Source organism: Polypterus senegalus, chromosome 5, assembly GCF_016835505.1.
Source record: "Polypterus senegalus isolate Bchr_013 chromosome 5, ASM1683550v1, whole genome shotgun sequence".
NCBI classification, from domain to species: Eukaryota; Metazoa; Chordata; class Cladistia; order Polypteriformes; family Polypteridae; genus Polypterus; species Polypterus senegalus.
Genome location: NC_053158.1, coordinates 195856506 through 195878636, shown reverse-complemented (window position 1 = coordinate 195878636; position 22131 = coordinate 195856506). Strand labels below are relative to the sequence as shown.

Here is a 22131-nt window from a genome sequence, read left to right as displayed (position 1 = left end):
TGGTTCTTTGATCCATCCTGGGTGTTGTCCTGGCCTGGCAGGAGAATATCACTGCTCCCCAGCTGTGCTTCTTATCCCCTGGCTGACCAGGCCAAGTAAGGGAGCAGGACCCATCTCAGCAGGGACACCCGTTGGTCCCTCAGAGATTCCTTCTGGCAGTCACAGGATTTGAACCGGCGACCTTCCAGATATCAACGCAGATCCTTAGCCTCGGAGCCACAACTGTCACGATGTCATGCCATTTTCTCACCCACTTAATCCAAACTGGGGTCATGAGGGGTGTTGGAGCCCATCCCAGCTAGCATAGTGGGTTCAAGGCAGGAGCAAACACCAGACAGTCCGCCAGTCCATCGCAGATGTAGTAAAACAATAAAATGAGAAAACCTCTGACTATGTTTTATAGACATTGTATATCATAAACACTCACTGTACCTACAAGACAGCCACTAAAAAATCATGATTCATGTACGTAATTTTTGTTGGTTGATTTTTTTTTATGAAATGAAAACCATTTCAAATTTTTTGATTATAAACAGAAACAAAATGTCTTTATGCTGATGATGTGCAATTATGATGGCACAGTCTGTTCTGCTAAGTAATTTAGCCACTTATACTTGAAACATTAAGCACCATCTCCTTCTGCTTGCACCCATAATCACAGTCATTAATCAGGCTTTAGGAACCTGTCATCTGGGATGTGCTATGAAAAGAGAGTAACATTCTATTCAACTCCTTTTGTTGGGTCAAATCAATATGAATGTTCCAGTAAGACACTGAACTGTGATGCGGATCAGCACAAATAATTTGTGTATTCCCTAGTTAAGAAGTGTTCCTTCTAAGCAAAATAAAGCCAATAAAGCATTGTTAGTGTGTGGGAAACTATCAGACCGCAACAATGGCATTCTTTTAAAAAACCCTGCAACTCTTTTCAGTCACTTTTTTTTAACTTCCTTACTTTAAGTCATAACTAACTCCCAAAATCAGCTCCTCTTTGGAAATCTCACTTTCACCTTACTCTCCTCCATTGTCACAGCTTGTCGTCAAAGTGATCATGACAGACAACAGCTCCAAGACCCTGATGGTGGATGAAACACAAACTGTCCGTGACATTCTGGATAATCTGTTTGAGAAAACCCACTGTGACTGCAATGTGGACTGGTGCTTGTACGAGGAAAATACGTATCTGCAGATAGGTGAGTCTCGTCATTCGCCATTCATCTTTACAGACGTCATGGAGGAGGGCGAGCAAAGGGTGTCTCGGGGGGGAATGGCGCACCCTTTCAATGCAAACATAGTTAATGTAACTCCTGCTGGTATTTCTTCACTGTGAGATTTGTATTTAAGTGGTTTGAGTACACACAGGGCATATTATTCATAGAGATCAGATTAGATTAGATTGGAATCAATTACATTATAAATATATTATTTTAGATTAGATTAAATTAGGTTATCTTAGATTAGATTAAATTAGGGTTAGATTTGGTTTGACAACATTAGATTGGACTGAATTAGATAAATTTAGATTAGATTAGATCAGTTTAGATTAAATTTAACAACATTAGATTTGAATGAATTACATTAGATTATTTTATATCAGACCAGATTATATTAGATTAGATTACATTAGATTCAGCTTGACGGCATTAGATTGGAATGAATTATATTATCCATACATCCATCCATCCTCTTCCGCTTATCCGATTTTGGGTCGCAGGGGCAGCAGCTTAAGCAGAGAAGCCCAGACTTCCCTCTCCCCGGCCACTTCTTCCAGCTCTTCCGGGAGAATCCCAAGGCGTTCCCATGCCAGCCGGTAGACATAGTCCCTCCAGCGTGTCCTGGGTCTTCCCCGGGGCCTCCTCCATGTTGGTCGTTCCCAGAACACCTCACCAGGGAGGCATCCAGGAGGCATCCTGATCAGATGCCCGAGCCACCTCATCTGACTCCTCTCGATGCGGAGGAGCAGCGGCTCTACTCTGAGCTCCTCCCAGATGACTGAGCTTCTCACCCCATCTTTAAGGGAAAGCCCAGACACCCTGCGGAGGAAACTCATTTCAGCCGCTTGTATTCGCGATCTCGTTCTTTCAGTCTCTACCCATAGCTCATGACCATAGGTGAGGGTAGGAGCGTAGATCGACTGGTAAATTGAGAGGTTTGCCTTACGGCTCAGCTAATTTTTCACCACGACAGACCGATGCAGAGCCCGCGTCACTGTGGATGCCGCACCGATCCGCCTGTCGATCTCACGCTCCATTCTTCCCTCACTTGTGAACAAGACCCAGAGATACTTGAACTCCTCCACTTGGGGCAGGATTTCTACCCCAACCCTGAGAAGGCACTCCACCCTTTTCCGGCTGAGGACCATGCTCTCGGATTTGGAGGTGCTGATTCCCATTCCAGCCGCTTCACACTCATCTGCGAACCAATTCAGAAAGAGCTGAAGATCACGGCCTGAAGAAGCAAACAGGACAACATCATTTGGAAAAAACAGTGACCCAATCCTGAGTCCACCAAACCGGACCCCCTCAACACCCTGGCTGTGCCTAGAAATTCTGTCCATAAAAGTTATGAACAGAATATGTGACAAAGGGCAGCCCTGGCGGAGAATTATATTATATTATATTATATTTTCCATCATCCAACCTGCTATATCCTAACTACAGGGTCATGGGTCGGATGGAGCCAATCCCAGCCAACACAGGACGCAAGGCAGGAAACAAACCCGGGCAGGGCGCCAGCCAACCACAGGTCACACACACACACACCAAGCACACACTAGGGACAATTTCACATCACCAATGCACCTAACCTGCATGTCTTTGGACTGGAGGAAACCCACGCAGACACGAGGAGAACATGCAAACTCCACGCAGGGAGGACCCAGGAAACGAACCTGGGTCTCCTAATTGTGAGGCAGCAGCACTACCACTGCACCACCGTGCCACCCATATTATATTATATTATATTATATTATATTATATTATATTATATTATATTAGATTAGATTAGATTAGATTAGATTAGATTAGATTAGATTAGGTTTAACAAAATTAGATTGGACTAAAATAGATTAGATTCGATTAGATTTGGTTTGGCGACATTCGATTGGAATTAATTAGATTAGATTATTTTAGATCAGATCAAATTAGATTAGATTAGATTAGAATAAATTAGATTAGATAAATTCTATAAATCCCAGGAGGAAATTCAGATGCTTACTCCAACATAAAGATGATGAAATAAGGATGCAGACTCTCAGGATAAACAATACAATCAATTAATCAATCAACAAATAAATAAATACATAAAAATGTACACTGTGCAGAAACTGAAAAAATTAACTTAAAAGAGTATCAGCATTTAGTTTGGGACAACAGAGGAAGTATTGAATTAGCTGATACCAACAGTCACAAAATGCCCCCTGAGCTGCGTCTTAGCACACCAAGTCTTCATAACACTTACCAAACATCAGTAGATGGGTTATTCATTCACCTCTGTGCAGTGTGGCATATTGACATGATGGTAAAATGACTTGTTAATATGAAGCATTCACTGGTCTTATACTAAATATGGAATCTCAAGAGCAATGTGTCTCAGTTAAGCCACCTCAGAGCACTCCAAAGTGAAGTTCTATTACTAGGCCACATTGCACAAATGCATAACAACAACAAAAATGTATTTCTTGTAAAGCCCAAAATCACACAAAGAATGCCTTGATGGGCTTTAACAAGCCCTTTGTTTTGACATAAACCCGCCTCAACTCTCTGAGAACACAAGAGAAAAACTTCACCTCCCCCAAAATGCCCCAGATTGTCATTGTTTTTTATCGTACTATTATTATTATTATTATTATTTTATCATTTTATAGGAAAATTAGTTGCAAATTGAGCCTCATTGTAGCATACACTGACAATAAAGGAATTCAATTCAATTCAATAGAAGAGAGTGCGTATTTACAGATGATGACGACTGGCTTCTACGTTGATTTACATTTCCAAGAGCTTTCCCCTTGCAGCTGTTAAAATACTAGGATGTATACTTGATGTCATTTTCATGATGAAATGCATTAAAGCAGGTATTAAACATGTTGGGGCACAGTGACGCAGCGGTAGCAAATACAAAGACGTTTATTGTGTTGCAATTGGCGCATGCATGTGCGTTAAAATTCATGTTCATTGGGATTTATAAAAGGGAAGTGTGAGGAACTTTGCTTATACACAGTTTTTTGCATCTGAAGTTTTTTTGGGCATGCGTACATTTCCAGATTTGTCTGTCCGCCATGTTTTAGTGTGAATTTAGTGTGAGGCCCCTGGATTTGGTGGATTTTCCACCATTCACCTCTGTTATGTCAGGTGGGATGGAGACCATTCATATAGGTGTTGGTGAACGTTCTTCCTTCAGTAAACCCAAATGATCCATTAAAACTGTGCATTGCGTGTACTCAGGTTGTCTTTTGTCTTATGCTAAATTTGTTTGGCAATCAGAAACAATTAAGTGTTATGAATAAGCAAAAATAGAGAAAATCACTGTAGGTGCCACAAAAAAAGAAAATCTTTATGCTGGTGTGGTTTTGTGCTCTCTGAGAATAAATACTGCAGCTCTGACGGCTCTGTAATTATTACAGATATGGCCGTTATAACTCCCAAATCTCATAGGGAATATTCGTATCCTTCTCTGAGCCCACAGGACCCCCCGACTGTTTCTTTTTAAGTATTCCAGTGTCTGTCCCTGGCCACATAAGGTTAATGTAGGGTTACCTCTGTGGCTGCTGGCTTTCTTTTTTAACCTGACGTATCTATCAGAGGCACACAGCTGCAGTAAGCAGCACTCCAAGTTCATTTCATTTCGAACTTTTGCTCTCACTCTACTGGTTAATGTTCAGAAAGTGTGATTTTTTTCACTTTTACACATTTTGTTATGTTGCAGTCTTGTGCTAAAATTATTTAAATTTATTTTTTCCTTCATTAAACAACACTTAATGGCCCCAAAATGATGAAACGACAGCTGGGCTTTAGAAACTTTTGCAAATTTCTTAAAAATGAAAAACTGAAACACCACATTGACACAAGTGTTCAGACCTTTAACTCTGTACTTCCTTGAAGCCACTTTAGCAGCCATTGGGGTCTGACACCTCAAGCTACACACACCTGGATTTGAGGATTTCCTGGCATTCTCAAGATCCTCTCAAGTTCTCTTAGGTTGGGTGGGTGGACAACCTCAGTGGTTCGCTATAATCAGGGCTCTCCAGAGATGTTTGACTGGGGTCAAGTCTGAGCTCTGGCTGGGCAACTCAAGAACATTCACAGAGATGTCACTAAGCCACACTCTTTGTCTTCTGCTTGGATTCATTGTCCTTTTGGAAGGTGGACCTTATGCCCAGTCTGAGGACCAGTGCGCTCCACAGTAGGTTTTCATTAAAGATATCTCTGTACTTTGCTTTGCTCAACTTTCCCACAAGCTTGTCTAGTCTCCTAGGCCTCCAATCTCACATCATGATTCTGCCATCACCATGCTCCACTGTTGAAACACTATTGCTCAGGTGATGAGCGATTCCTGGTTTTCTCCAGACATAACGCTAATCTTGTCTTCATCAGACCATAGAATCCTGCTTTTCACAGTCTCAGTCTTGCAAACCTAAGTGGATATCAATGTATCTTTTAATGGAGAGAAGCTTCTCTCTGGCCACTCTGTCATTAAGCCCAGATCAGTGCAGTGATGCTTGTCCTTCTGGAACTTTTTTCCATCTCCATACGGGTTCTCTGTTTAACAGCCACAATGACTAGTGTGTTCTTGGTCACCTGTCTTTCCATGGCCTTTTCCAAGAACTGCTAAGTTTGGCTGGGCAGCAAGCCCTAGAAAGAGTCATGGTTGTTCCAAACATCTTCCATTTAATAATTACGAAGAACACTGTTTGCTTAGGAACCTTCAGTGCTGCATGATGTTTTTGTAGCCTCCCCTGGATTGGTGCCTTGACACAATCCTATCTGTAAGCACTGCACGCAATTCTCTCGACTTCATGACTTGGTTCACGCTTAACTGTGGGATCTTCTGTAGACAGGTGTCTGCCCTTCCAACTGAATTGACCACAGGTGAACTCCAAACAAGGTGCAGAAACATCTCAATGATGATCAACAGAATGCCTCCCTAGAGTTGTTTGATTGGTTTCAAGTTTGGGCTCTTGTTGGGCTATTTAACATCCTTATAGTTAGACCCGAGCATCTCTTTTCCAACTGTATAGACACGTCTTGTGTATGACCCAAGGATTATTTGGGCTGTATAAGTCCCAGCAGCATTAATGCCATTTAGTGTCTGGCATAAGCATCAGGCCCGAGCGTTACCTCGGCAGCAGTGTAGAATCATCTTCTGCTAGCCTCATAATGGTGTCTCATAAGCAGTGATGACGAGGTGAATCTGTCTTCAGGCATGAAACTATAACAGGCAGTGAATCAGAAAATGACACTCACGTTACTCACACATGTGCAGTGTGCTGTTCATATTATTATTATTATTACAGGAAGATTCACTCGAAAGAGGCCTCAAATATTCTGTTATAACTCCCGTTAGGATGAAGCAATCTTAACCAAAAAAATACACTCTATATATACATTGATGTATGTGTAATCGATTGCATTACATGCGATGCTGGAAGTGGTTTCCGTTTTCTGCCAGACACATTTCGACGTAGCACTCCATGTTCCTGAACATATCGGCAAGCGTCTCGGGGGGAATAGCAGCAATTTCACATTGGATGGTTTCCTTCAAATCTTCCACAGTGTGAGGTTTGTGCCAATAGACTTTTCCTTTGAGGAGACCCCAAAGGAAGAAGTCTGGTGGTGTCAGATCCGGTGACCATGGTGGCCAAAGCCCCTTTGAAATTACCCTGATGCCGAAGAAGGACTCAATTTCTGCCATGCCCCTTCTCGATGTGTGACACGTTGCTCCATCTTGCAGGAAATAACCTTCCGGTAACTCATGATCATCCAGTTGATTCTGACATCACTTAAATGAATTGGTGACCCAATAGGTTCGCACCATGAAGACGTGCTGCTCAATACTGTACACCACCATCCTGATGAGACGTTGAGAGACTGAGTGATGGGGTACAGGCAGTATGCACCCAGAAGTTGCAAATGGAGGTTAAATGTCACGGCTAAACATGCGCCTACCTCATCGCTCCAACACAGGGGCATCTCAGCTTGTTTGAAGCTCCATATACTGAGGAGCACACTGCACATTGTTTTGTTCAGATTACTTCGTCCTAACGAGAGTTATTACAGAATATTCAGGGCATTTTTTGAATTAATCTCCCTGTATTGCTATTATTATTATTATTATTATTATTATTATTATTATTATTATTATTTTTAGTAGTAGTACATTTTATTATACTAGTATAGTATAACATTATACAAAGTTATTGTCTGTTTTACCTGCATTTTTATCACTCTTTAATTTAACTCTTTGAGGGCTGAATATTTTTTCCAAAAAACATAGTTTCTGAAAAGCAATGGTTTCACACAGAAATCAACATAAAACGTCTGTTGCTGCAGGCTGTGGCTGCCAGTTTGCCAAGAATGTGTGGCAAGCTTGCTGCCAGGCTGTTTTCACTGGTCACTGTGCATTGCAATCTGGTTTCTACCTCTTATCATTGTTAAGTGGCAGTCCTCCTGGCGAACATTTCCGTAGGCATGTCAGCTACATGAACCTGTTCAGCACCACAATTAGCTGGGAACCAGTCAGCTGGAGTTGGAAGCTCACATTCGTTTTCAATAACTTGTACCAAAATTGGAGTCCAAACAGTCATAGTCCAGTTCAGATAGAGAATAGGCAAAACTTCGTCCATAGAGTATTTTGCTTTACACATTCGCTTTGCTCTCTCGCCATTATGTCAGTGCCATTTTTGATGTTGTTTGCACCTTACTACTCACTCAAGCGCAGGAAATCTGGGTCAAACCAATGAAGCTAAGTTTCCTTCTAGCAACGAGAGTCCAACTAAAACAACAGTTGGTTTTGTCTCAGTTTACAGTTGATTACCATCGTCAACTCCTCCTTATGACAAAAGTCGACATCAGCCCTGAAAGAGTTAATATTGTTTTTTATCAGTATGCTGCTGCTGGAGTATGTGAATTTCCCCTTGGGATTAATAAAGTATCTATCTATCTATCTATCTATCTATCTATCTATCTATCTATCTATCTATCTATCTATCTATCATATAGTGCGGTTCATTTCTGTCTATCTATCTATCTATCTATCTATCTAGTAGTAGTAACAGAAGCACTTTCTAAACATATGACTTTGTACTTTTAGTTCTGTAGTTCTGCTAATGCTTTAAGTGCTGTTCATATTATTATTATTATTATACTTTCTACACTTTGGACTTTGAGTGTTTTACACATTTTACAGAAGAAAGATGAGATTTAGTAAAAATGTAATTTTTCCAGCTAAATGTTTTTTACATGTTATTTTGAGAAAAAATGTAATGCTAAGGAGGTTACGGACATTCCCAGAATTATTCCCTAAGCCACTCCTGTGTTGTCTTTGCTTTGTGCTTTGTCTCGTTGTCCTGTTTCAATGTCATCCTTTGTCCCAGTCGGAGGTTGCTGCTTTTCAATAAACTAACTAACCAGACTCCACTAGTGGTGGATTCAAGAACTACACACTACTCCCATGCTATCAACTGATTGTGTGAATTTCTGCCCCCCCCACCCCATATATTCTGATCTCTCACTTGACAGTGTTTATTTATTTTTATTTCTCAGGATATTTAATCAATTGATTTAATGACTGTGGGAGTACATTTCTTAAATTAAATGCTTGCTGGTTTTTTTTTTTAACAGAAAGAATTTTTGAAGATCATGAAAACATGGTGGAATGCCTATCACAGTGGACAAGAGACAGTGAAAACCGAATTCTTTTCATAGAACGAAAAGATAAATATGCGGTTTTTAAAAATCCACAGGTATGCTTAACTGCTTTTTTTTATCACAGATTCCAGAGGCTGACCTTTCTTTCCTTTCCGTGAATTTTAGGCCGTATTTGGGTTAATTGTGTTTATCGAGTGAATGCTCAATTAGCAGCTACAAACTGTGATACCCCGTGTGCCCACAGCCTTGGCACTACCCACTTCCCAGGGCATCAGTAGTCAAACATGAGGCATACTGCTCTACAAGCAGTAATGGTGTTTATTCAGAACATAGAATTCAAAGTACTGTACAGACAAACATGGGCAAAACAAATAAATCTCTCTATTATAATAAAAACAATTTCTCGGAGACACTTTAATGTCCCACGAGTCAAGGAACTGAGACAATAGGACAGCTGCTGTAGAGGCTTTTAAATGATTGACGCACAGTGCGACATGCAGATCACGCCTCACAGCACAAGCAGCAGCTGGCTTAAAGGACACAACTCATTCAGTACAGCTTTATTACTGAAAAATATCAAGAAATTAAAAATGAATGAATCTCTTTAAATTGTATATCCGGTTAACCAAATCCGGGGGTTGGCGAGCAAAGCGGGCAGAGGGCAGTGCCCCCTTAGTATTCCATAAAATTAATATCACGTCTTCATGTCTTGGCGTGGTTAAAAATGACTTCTTCAATGAATAAGTTAAAATCCATGTGAAGACGTAAAAATAGAAAACATCTTTTCTTTCCATTTGCTTCCCCGGTCCTTGTCAGGACCCCAGGTATGCCATGGATGCAGCCCACCACATCCTTCTTGATCCACCACATCAACAGGCACCTGCAAACCAAGAGATGCCACGGCATTCGGTCACTGTAACTCTAATGGCACCATTTCCGAAGCCGGAGCAGGGTTGCAATGGGGGGTTTGACTGGGAGTTGTGGGGGTTCTGGGGCTTATCCCAGTAATGCAGGAACAATTCCTGGACAGGTTATACCATACAATGAAATTCTTACTCTGTGTACTCTAGCTCTGATCGTTTACATTGTTTTGACATCTCTGTTTCATGTTAATATTCTCCTCAGACACGTTCTGCATTCTAACAGTAGTATGATACCAGTTGAAAATTCAGCCAGGACAGGGGACAGCACTTGATCAGTTATGGCTCTTGTTCACATTAAAAATCTCTAGGCTACACAGTCCAGGATAAGGCGTGAAGGTTTTCAGGGTTTCGGTACCGACCAGGGGCCTCCTTTTCTCTTCACTCTGTACACCTCAGACTGTACATATAACGGCAAGTCAGGTCACTTGCAGAAATTCTCTGATGATTCTGCACTTATGGGGTGTATTGATAAGGGGGATGAGACAGAGGAGAGGAGACAGGGGGAGAACTTTGAGAGATGTCTGCAACTTACCATCAGCAAAGCCAAGGAACTGCTTATTGACTTTCAATGCACCAAAGAGACTCTGTGTCCGGTCAGGGAGTGGATGTAGAGGTGGTCCACTCCTACAAGTACTTGGGGGTCCACTTGAATGACAGGATGGACTGGTCTCGAAACACAGAGGAACTATATAAGAAAGGGCTGAGCAGGGTCTTTTTCCTCAGAAGACAACATCTACCTTTAATGTGGGTTGTGATATCATTCACATCTTCCATAACTCTGTGACGGCCAATGGGATTTTCTGTGTTGGGTTCTGTTGGACTGTAACATCACTTCAAGAGAGGTCTGCCTAATAAGTGAGCTAATTAAAAAGTTATGGGACACACTATGGACCCCCTGGAGGTAGCAGAGGAGGAATTAAAACTGAGTGCCATTGTGAACAGTGCTACACATCCTCTCTGTGACACAACAACAGTCAGGACTTTCAGTCAACAAATTATTCAACAGAAGTGAGTCAGGAAACATGACGGGGGCTCCTTTATACTAACAACAACTCACTGGGACTGGGACTGGGACTGGGACTGGGACTGACAAGTCAGAAGTTTTCTTTGTTTTTAGTTTTCTTGTTGACTGGTCAGGAGTATCTCCGTCAAGCTTTACTCCGTCATTCCTGCTTTGCTGAAAGCCACTGACTAACCATCAAGGCACTACTTTGTATGGTGTGGGCATAAGTAAAAACATGTTCTTGCCAACATAAAAAGTCCACCTGTGGTAGTGTCTGGTTCTCCTAACGTATTCATAGCATTTTACTGCAATCGTATTGCAATAAGAGCACCTAGTGAGAATGAAGCTGCTTTTGTTAACTGTGAGAAGTGACATTGCATTAACACGCAAGTCATCCAAGATGTGACTGGCAAACTTCATGTTTCGATGGCCTCATTCAATTCTTGGTTCATTTATTTTGAGGTAAAGTAGCTTTGACAGTTATGATGGTGCTGTGCATGCTGGCTGTCGTGACTCAGGAGTCCTAAAATCACACAGGTCCCAAAAATGCTTTCAAAGTTGACCTCGGTGGTGGAAGTACCGTGAACACCCTGACTAGAAACACAAAAGGACCTTGAATAAGCTTTATATAATAAAGGACTGGTTTTAAATATAGGCACAATATCCATGAAGCTCCTAAGAGCACAAGAAGAATTGCCCGAGAAGGCAAAGCAATCCACTGCAAATCAAGTCCCAATACAGAATCCAAATGCAAAAACAGGACAGGTTCAAAAATCTAGAAATCACGAAAAGTAATAAGCCACAGCAAAACACAAATGACACTCCACTCCCTAGCATGTTCAGAATGAACTGCCAGGGACTATGGAAGGTCCTCCAATAGATAAGGGTGGAGGGCAGTTCCTGGCGGTGATTGGCAGGTGGCCCTGCCCCTTGGGGAACCACCCGCAAAATACATGGGACATAATCAAATAAACACAACGAATAATGTACATGATAAACAAAATAAACATCAATACAAATAAACGATACAAAATTAGACAAAAAAACATAACTTTGAACCCCAGCCAGAGGAGAAATGCTGGCTGAAACATGACAGCTGGCCGGCTGGTTGGTAAGATAATTGAACGAACCCTCAGTGTTTCATATGGCCTGTGATATTCATTGTAGCAGCTGTCACCATGTGCCTGGTGAGAGGGGCTACTTGCTACCTTTCTCGGACCCCCACAGCACAGAGGACAGGCCCTATAATACCGCACATGATCTTGTGTTCTCAGTTGCGGAGCCCAATCAGATGCTCTTGGATGCAGGAGGCGGGGTCTCAATGCATAAGGAGCGAGACTCTAAAGTTCTGCAGCATAGTGATTGCATATGCATGAGGCTGATTAGCATGCTCCATATATGGATGTTTTAGGGTGGCGCTCACGTATGCAGATTTTCCAGGTGAGTGTGATTTATAAAGAGTAAATTGTGTAGCAATGTGCATACACCAGGTTTTATAAATCTGATTTTTTTTTTGGCATGCGCATTTTCCTGCTTTTTGGCATATGTGCAGATTTTCACACTTGAATCCACACAAAGTTTTATAAATGAAGCCCCAAGGATGCCTTGGACTGTATCCAGCTCGTCATCTAGTGTCCTCTTATGACAGTCACCTCCTGAATTCAGAACAAACCAAGAGTTTCACTTTTGTGGATGTTTCAGTACCTCAAAGCAATTCAAGTAATTGTTTGTTTCTTTCCCCCAAAAACAGAATTTTTACTTCGGCAGGAAAGAAAAAAAGGAAATGAAAGAGAAAGACAAGGAATCTTTACTTGAGGTGAGTAGGTGTAATTTCAGACTAATTATCCATTACAAATCTTGAACTTTTCATCTCAGGTTATAATAATCGTCACATTTGTCTTGTGTCAGAAAGTCACTGAGGAAGCATTTGTTGCTGTGAGGTTTGCCCCTCGTTATAAATCGCTCCGTCAGAGCAGTAATTGAAACTGTTCGGCCATGGAGATCGCATTTTTTGATAAAACTGCCAAAGAGAGTTCTTGAAAAATCTGAACCAGACAAGTGTTTCAAGTTACTGATTAGACGATTTCTTGTTCTCATTTACTACAGGAGAACTTCTGCGGAACGTCCATCATCGTCCCTGATTTAGAAGGAGCCCTTTATTTAAAAGAAGATGGGAAAAAGTCCTGGAAGCAGCGGTATTTTCTTCTACGAGCTTCTGGCATTTATTATGTGCCAAAAGGAAAGACAAAGGTTAGAAAGTCAAAGGAAAAAAAAAATACTCCTGAAAGTGCAGCTCACTCCAGGGAAAGGAAATATTGAGCTAATGACACATATAATATTTCATCCCAATATCTAATGATGTTCTCCCACTCAGCCACAAAACTATCACGCTTACTACATACATGAAATTATTTTGGAATCTGACTTGTTCACCAAGCTAAATCCAAGGAAATTACAGAAATTATTCAAATCTTCATTTTTTAAACATTTTATGTTGCAGTCTTGTGCTAAAATCATTTATATTAGTATTTTTTCCACACTTGCTATCCCAGAATGAAAAAGAAATATTGGCTTTGTTTCTTGTTTGCCACTGTAAGGGATGGCCGGCATCCTTACCTGCCTGGGACACCCATGAGGTGGAAGGATGGGGGAAGGGCACTGCCTCTCCCAAGACGCTAAATGGCAGCCCCCTCCCACTCCCCCGGGTTGCAGCGGTGCCTCGGATTCCAACAGGGCATCTTGGGAACTGGAGTTCATCGACTCAGCCCTGTTGGGTTCTGTGGGTGCCGCCAGGAGGTGCTGCAGGGACTGGGAAGCCTTACTTCATGGGGATTCCACTTGACCCTGAAGTGCTTTCAGACCACTTGTATGGAACACCAGAAATATGTCCGTATGGTAGATTAAAACAGCTGCCAGGAGTTAGAGTCGGGTGGAAGGTAGACGAAGCTTGTGAGGAGGAGTGGAGGAGGCAGTGACCAAAGACAGAGAAAGAGTTGTGCCTGTGTATTGCTTATACAGTGGAACCTTGGGTCACGAATGTCTCTGAACACGTACAAATCGGTCTACGACCAAAAAGTTCGCCAAACTTTCGCATCTGTTCACGACCACACACTTGGGTGATGAACAAGCCAGTTTCCCTTAAGGTTCGTATGCACCGATGATTTCCGCACATGTTCAGTCTCTCCCTGTGAATTCGCTGTGAACTCTTTGTGCTCTATCTCGTTTCCCTACCGGTTTGCACGCACCGATTATTTACGCACGTGTTCAGTCTCTCCCTGTACAGTACGTTATTCTCGGTCAGACGTGCATCGTGCAGAGGGACTTTACCTCAAAACTGTAATCTCCTCTCCACCCAGTTCCTCCTTACTTCTTTCATGCCAGAACTCGACTCATACAAAGTTAGTTTTCTTGATTGTTTATGGTTAGTTTTTGTATAAATTACGGATTTTTCAAATTTTCATTTTTTTCCCTGTGCTTAAAACTCATTAAAAAAAGTGTTTACAGTGAGCAGTTCATAAGTCTGTAGCGTGAACTCCTGCAATGTTAGTTTTCTCTGTTCAAGGTTTTCTCAGTCTTATTCAATGTTTTTACATTTAGTTTACTATTACACTGTGCATTCTATGGTATAATTAACTATTTTTGTGCTTAAAAATCTTTAAAAAAATATACTTACATAGAGTTTGTACAGTCTGGAACGGATTAATTGTATGTACATACAATCCTATGCAGGAAATTACTTCGGGTCACGACCAAATTGGGTTGCGACCAGAGTTTTGGAACAAATTATGGTCGTGACCCGAGGTTCCACTGTACTTGTGGCTGTGGTGGGAAACGCTTGCTTAAGAAGAGTTCCAGCAATAAAAGTTTGCCTTTTAACTTGGGTCTGAATCTGTTTGTGTTGGGAGTGTCCCCGGTGTCCACACCTGATAATTTTCAGTCTCTCATCTCCTGGGACCCCATTTATAAAGCTTGCATATATACAAAAAGAGGGCAGAAATTGTGCATAATCTATGTAAAGTCATCCATCTGAATACTCGAAAGCATGTAAAACATGTATTTTGTGCTAAAATATTGTTAAATTGATTCTTCTGTTAAAACTAAAGCAACCCAGTACCCTAAGGGTCGCGATTTTGAATTGAAGACCTGCCTCTCCCTCAATACACTGGCCAAAGAGTTCTGTCTTCGATTCACAAGCACAATATTGTAGGAGTACGTCTTTCCTGTTTATCGTTTGCATGGACTTTCCCATGAAAATTAATAGCATTTTAGCAAAAAATGCACATATTTAGTACATTCTGAGCATAAGAATGAATAATGGACATTTGAATTATACAACACAATTTATGTAAGAAGTTTTCATGGCGGGTTTCACATCACTAAATAGTTTGTAACCATTTGGACCCATTCAGTTTGAATCTGTTATATATAATTTCTCCATGAAAACGTGACATTGAAAATTTTTCTCAGACACTTCCACAATCAATCAAAAAAATCTAAATCTTTATTGTCATTGTTGCAATGAGATATTGCACAACAAAATTTTAGTTGCAATTTTCCAGTGCAAAAAATAAAATAAAAAACACAATTACTCAAGTTAAAACTAAATTAAAAAGGGAGTAAAATCCATCCAACCATCCATCCTCTTCCGCTTATCCGAGATCGGGTCGCGGGGGCAGCAGCTTGAGCAGAGATACCCAGACTTCTCCCTGGCCAATTCTTCTATTTCTTCGGGGGAATCCTGAGGCGTTCCCAGGCCAGCCGAGAGACATAGTCCCTCCAGCGTGTCCTAGGTCTTCCCCGGGGCCTCCTCACCAGGGAAGCATCCAGGAGGCAACTTGATCAAATGCCTGAGCCACCTCATCTGACTCCTCTCGCTGCTCTACTCTGAGCCCCTCCCGGATGACTGAGCTTCTCACCCTATCTTTAAGGGAAAACCCAGACACCCTGCGGAGGAAACCAATTTCAGCCGCTTGTATTCATGATCTCATTCTTTGGGTCACTACCCATAGCTCATGACCATAGGTGAGGGTAGGAACGTAGATCGACTGGTAAATTGAGAGCTTTGCCTTACGGCTCAGCTCCTTTTTCACCACGACAGACCGATGCAGAGCCTGCATCACTGCTGACGCTGCACCGATTCGCCTGTCGATTTCATGCTCCATTCTTCCCTCACTCGTGAACAAGACCCCAAGATACTTGAACTCCTCCACTTAGGGCAGGATCTCACCCCCAACCCTTAGAGGGCACTCCACCCTTTTTTGGTTGAGGACCATGGTCTCCGATTTGGAGGTGCTGATTCCCATCCCAGCCGCTTCAATGCGGACCAAGCTCTGACACCGGTTGTACAGGGACTGAACAGCCCTTATCAGTGGGTCCCCTCGGAAAATCGCCACCAGCAGTCATAATTTCCCTCTTGGAGAATCACCACCAAGAGCCATGGCTTCCCTGATCGAGAATTGCCACTGACAGTCATAGCAGAGCAATGGTAATTGCTTGAGCTGTCCACAGCGACCCAAAGTGAGACACTTCGCAAACTGTCCGCAACCCTTTCCAATTTCTGACCCTGCACAATCCGAAAAGGCAGACACCTAAGACCATTGTTTAAGTATCTACGCTTCAGAGCAGTGATTCTTCATCTTTTTTGAGTCACTGAACACTTTAAGAATTTGATGAAAGCTATGGACCCCCTTCCCAAGAAATATTCACGTAAACAAAACTTTGCATGTAATGAATATAATGTACTTCATTTATCAAGATTTGATTGTCTCATACATACAGCATATGATATACACAAAGTATTATTTAACTTTAAACTAAAAAATCACTCATAAAAAACACTCATTTTTTTATGCAAAAAGTAATGGCCACTCATTATAATTATGAAATACAGTCCTCTTGTGAAAATCAAAACAGAACTACTACATTTTCTACTACCATTACTACTACTACTTCTACATCTGCTCTCTTGTTATCTACTTTATTTCAATGAGAAGGTTGTTCCTGTTTGCCTTGAATAAGAGTATGAAACAGTGGAGTGGTCTTCAACAAGGTGATGCGCATATCATCTTTGACATCCAATCTATGCTGACTTTTCATTTTGATAGAAACAAACCCTGATTCACAACGGTATGCAGTAGCAAAGGGAATCAGAGCACTCATAACTCACTCTACCAGATGAGGGTAGGCTTGTGGCAATGCACACCAGAATTCTCCAAGACTCTTCGAGTTGAATTCATATACTGTACTAGCTGTGTAAGCCTGTGCTGTAAAAAGCATGAGGTCCTAGAAACTATTTAAATCGTCAGAAACAAAATTGAAATGTAGAGATGTCAGGTAATTGAAGGGAACTACTCTGGGCGTCTCTCTCCAAGGAGGCTTCATTTTGCCGACATGTTCACATCGTTTGTGCATTAGCAGCTAAGTGACTGTCTTTCTTTGGAGGTTTTGTTCTGCTGACGTACTCGCCTCACTTGTGTATTAGCGGCAGGAGGAAAAGTAATAGGGATGCCGTTTTGTTAATATACTATCCTCTCTTTTGTAATAGCGGCTAAGTGACTGTCTCCTTCTTAAGATGTTTTGTTTTGCCGATGTGCTCGCCTCGCTTGTGTATTAGTTACTAAGCGACTTTGTCTTTCTTCTGAGGTTTTGTTTTGCCGATGTGCTCACCTTGCTTGTTTATTAGCAGCAGAAAGGAAAAGTAAAAGGGATACCATTTTGTTGATGTGCTTGCCTCGCCTGTGCACTTGCGACTAAGCAACTTTGATTTTCCTCAGAGGTTTTGTTTTGCTGACGTGCTCACATTGCTTGTGCATTAGCAGCTAAGCGACTGTCTCCTTCTTAAGAGGTTTCGTTTTCCCAACGTGCTCGCCTCGCTTGTGTATTAGTGGCAGAAAGGAAAAGTAAAAGGGATACCATTTTGTTGATGTGCTTGCCACGCTTGTGCATTAGCGACTAAGCAACTTTGTCTTTCTTCATTGGTTTCGTTTTGCCGACGTACTCACATTGCTTGTGCATTAGCAGCTAAGCGACTGTCTCCTTCTTAAGAGGTTTCGTTTTCCCAACGTGCTCGCCTCGCTTGTGTATTAGCGGCAGAAAGGAAAAGTAAAAGGGATACCATTTTGCCGATGTGCTCGCCTCACTTGTGTATTAGCGGCAGAAAGGAAAAGTAAAAGGGATACCATTTTGTTGATGTGCTTGCCACGCTTGTGCATTAGCGACTAAGCAACTTTGTCTTTCTTCATTGGTTTCGTTTTGCCGACGTGCTCACATTGCTTGTGCATTAGCAGCTAAGCGACTATCTCCTTTCAAGAGGTTTCGTTTTCCCAACGTGCTCGCCTCGCTTGTTTATTAGTGGCAGGAGGAAAAGTAAAAGGGGTACCGTTTTATTGATGTACTCTCCTCTCTTCTGTAATAGCGGCTATGCGACTGTCTTTCTTTGGAGGTTTCGTTCTGCTGACGTACTCGCCTCGCTTGTGTATTAGCCACTAAGGACTTTGTCTTTCTTCAGAGGTTTCATTTCGCCGATGTGCTCACCTTGCTTGTTTATTAGCAGCAGAAAGGAAAGGTAAAAGGGATACCATTTTGTTGATGTGCTTGCCTCGCTTGTGCACTTGTGACTAAGCAACTTTGATTTTCCTCAGAGGTTTTGTTTTGCCGACGTACTCACATTGCTTGTGCATTAGCAGCTAAGCGACTGTCTCCTTCTTAAGAGGTTTCGTTTTCCCAATGTGCTCGCCTCACTTGTGTATTAGCGGCAGAAAGGAAAAGTAAAAGGGATACCATTTTGTTGATGTGCTTGCCTCGCTTGTGCATTAGCGACTAAGCAACTTTGTCTTTCTTCATTGGTTTCGTTTTGCCGACGTACTCACATTGCCTGTGCATTAGCAGCTAAGCGACTGTCTCATTCTTAAGAGGTTTCGTTTTCCCAACATGCTCGCCTCACTTGTTTATTAGCGGCAGAAAGGAAAAGTAAAAGGGATACCGTTTTGCCGATGTGCTCGCCTCGCTTGTGTATTAGCAACTAAGTGACTTTGTCTTTCTTCGGAGGTTTCGTTTCGCCGATGTGCTTGCCTTGCTTGTGTATTCTCAGAGGTGGAGCCCATACCCCGACTCCACCTCTCACTTCCGGGCCGGACAGACAGACACACACACACTTCCACACGTAGACATTTATATATAAGATATAGTATGAATTATATATTCACTATAGGCTGTATAATGAATATAAATGTTCCTTTTTATCTGACCCTCACGGATGCCCTAAAACCAATCCATGAACCACCTAGGGATCCACGGACCTCAGGTTCAGAACCCCTGCTTTAGAGGGTGTAAGTCTTAAAAAGCAAGCCAGTTAAGTCAGGCAAAAGAAGTTAATTAGATATTTAAAAAGCAGAACAAAAACCTGCAGGCACTGCAGCCCTCCATGATCAGAGTCAGTCATCCCTGCCGTAAGTCATGTGTTTGCCTGCGACAAAACAGTTAATCATTCTTATACCCCTGCACCTTTATTTTCTTGTTACAGTCAGATTTTTTAGAAATTCACTCTTTTGGAAATCAACAGAAATGTCATTCTTTTGCGTACGGGTGTTTATTTTTTAACATGGCATCATCATGACTAACCCCTTCACATGTGTTTTCCTGCTTTTAATAAAGGTTGGCTTGTTCTGCTTTGAGACCTCCCATGTTTAAAGACTTCATCTGTTTTATTACAGACATCCCGGGATCTGGCTTGTTTTGTACAGTTTGACAATGTGAATGTTCATTACGGAACGGACTACAAGAACAAATACAAAGCACCCACAGATTATTGCTTTGTTTTAAAGGTAAGAACATTTTCAGCAACTAAACCGCATGAAAACTTACAGTATAGAATGATGTGTGACGTTTTTGAATTCTGTGGATCTCGGGACTATCCCAACATTGAATAAACTTCTCAGCGGCCTTCCCACTGACATTAATTAGTTTTTATATTTGGTCATTTTCTAAATTTGTTAAACTTTTTCTTTAATCGACCTGCCCCAAGCATTTTGCTTCAAATTATTGGCCTTGACTCCTTCATTTTTCCTTGTTATCTCTTCAAAAATCAGCTATGGATTAAATTTCTTGAGGTCCTGATATAGACAGGTCACATATAAATGCCATGATCTGCGTGCACCTTTGGGTCAACCTAAAACAGATGTGAATATAATTTGCTCAAATAAAACCAAGAACAGATTAAAAAGAAAAATGATGGAAATTAGTTTTGTCCTGAGGGCGAAATTTATCTTGGTACAGAAGCTAAATAAATAAATAAATAAATAAATAAATAAATAAAACAGAATGATTAAAAAGAAAGAAAACTTCACAATTGGCAGTCCCAGTCCCAGTGAGGCTCTATACTGGCATAGTGCTGTTGGTATGCAGGAGCGCCATAGTGTTTCTTGACACACTTCTACTGAATTACTCATTGGCGGAAAGTCCTCAGTGTTGATGTGTGCAGCCTTGTTCATCATGGCACTCAGTTTTGTTTTAGTTCCCTCCTCCTTCACTACCTCCAAATTTGTCCTTTAAATTAGTTTGTTGATTCGGTGGGCCACTCTTATAGTATAGAAAATCACACACTGGCCATCATAGAGTTGTAGAAGATGTGAAGGATGGCACTTCCCACATTAAAGGAACGCAGTAGAGAGGAAGAAAGAGAGAGAGCCTGTTAGGCCCTTTCTTCTATAATTCCTCTGTGTTCCAAGACCACTCCAGCCTGTCATTAATATGGACCCCCAAGTACTTATAGGAGTGGACCAATCTCTCCATCCACTCCCTGAATAGTGACTGGACATAGAGGCTGTTTGGTACAGTGAAAGTCAATTACCAGTTCTTTGGTGTTGCTGATGTTAAGTTGTAATTAGAAGTGACCCCTTTTATTGGCTAACTAAAAAGATTACAATATGCCAACTTTCGAGGCAACTCAGGCCTCTTCTTCAGGCCAGATGTAACTTCATGACTTCTCATTACATCCATAATGGCTAACACACAGTACAACACCCTGATGTTAAGTTGCAGACAATCCTCTTTACACCTAGAAATAAAGTTCTCCCCCGACTCCTCTTCTCTGTCTCATCCCCCTTACCAATTTACCCAGTAACTGCAGAATCATCTGAGAATTTCTTCCAGTGCCCTAATCTGCTGTTATATTTCTAGTCCGAGGTGTACAGAGTGAAGAGTAAAGCAGACTGGCCTGCTCCTTCTGGTGCTCCAGTGTTGCTCACACAGTCCTTGAGTCTCACAAACTGTGGTCTGTCCAGACGGATGGTCCGTTATCAGGGTCATCCACTGGCATATCTTTGAGTTTACCCTTCAACAGGGATGGTTGGATGGTACTGAAGGCGCTGAAGAAATCAAAAAACAGAATCCCTCATAGTTGCTGCCAGCTTTGTGGAACAGATAGATAATTGTGTCCTCCACTCCAGTCTTTGTCTGATGGGCAAACTGCAGTGGGTCCAGGTGGTCTAACACAAGATGACTCATATATTCCAGAACCAACCTCTCAAAGGTCTTCATGATGAGAGTATAGTGACCGGACACAGAGACTCTTTGGTGTACTGAAAGTCAATAAGCAGTTCCTTGGTTTTGCTGATGTCTCATCCCCATTATCAATAGACCCCATAAGTGCAGAATCATCTGAGAATTTCTGCTAGTGACCTGACTTGCTGTTATATTTCTAATCTGAGGTGTACAGAGTGAGGAGTAAAGCAGACTGTCCTGCTCCTTGTGGTGCTCAAGTGTTGCTCACACAGTCCTCGAGTCTCACAAACTGCGGTCTATCCAGACAGGTAGTCCATTATCAGGACAGCAACGGCTCATCCACCGGCATATCTTTGAGTTTACCCCTTACCGGGGATGGCTGGATGATATTTATGGCACTGCAGAAATCAAAACACGTAATCCTCACAGTGCTGCCAGCTTTCTCCAGGTGAGAATAAGCCATGTGGAGGAGACAGATAATTGCATCCTCCACTCCAATCTTTGTCTGATTGGCAAACTGCAGGGGGTCCAGGTGGTCTACCACAAAGAGGACTCCTATAGTCCAGAACCTTCCGCTCAACGGTTTTCACGGTAACGGTAAGACATAAGTGCCACTGGTCTGTAGTCATCAGGTTAAGAGGTGCCTGCCTTCTTATTGACAGGAACAATGTGGGATGTTTTCACAGCAGCAACACTTTTGCAGCCTTCATGACAGATTGAACAGGTGCCAGAGGACACCACACTGGACAGCACAGGCCTTAAGAATGTGAGGACTAATTTCATCTGGTCCTATGGCTTTTCCTGTGTGTTTCTTCCACAGTTTTCTCCTCACATAGTCTTT

At 41.9% G+C, this 22131-nt stretch overlaps 1 protein-coding gene across 1 annotated transcript in view; it reads left to right on the top strand.

Moving 5' to 3' along the window:
- Positions 1 to 22131, top strand: part of LOC120529776 (amyloid beta (A4) precursor protein-binding, family B, member 1 interacting protein) — a 175019-nt gene that overhangs the window by 95877 nt on the left and 57011 nt on the right. The window contains 5 exon segments of the mRNA XM_039753910.1: positions 1034 to 1193; positions 8838 to 8959; positions 12541 to 12606; positions 12897 to 13040; positions 19502 to 19612. Coding sequence (XP_039609844.1) covers positions 1034 to 1193; positions 8838 to 8959; positions 12541 to 12606; positions 12897 to 13040; positions 19502 to 19612 — 603 coding nt within the window.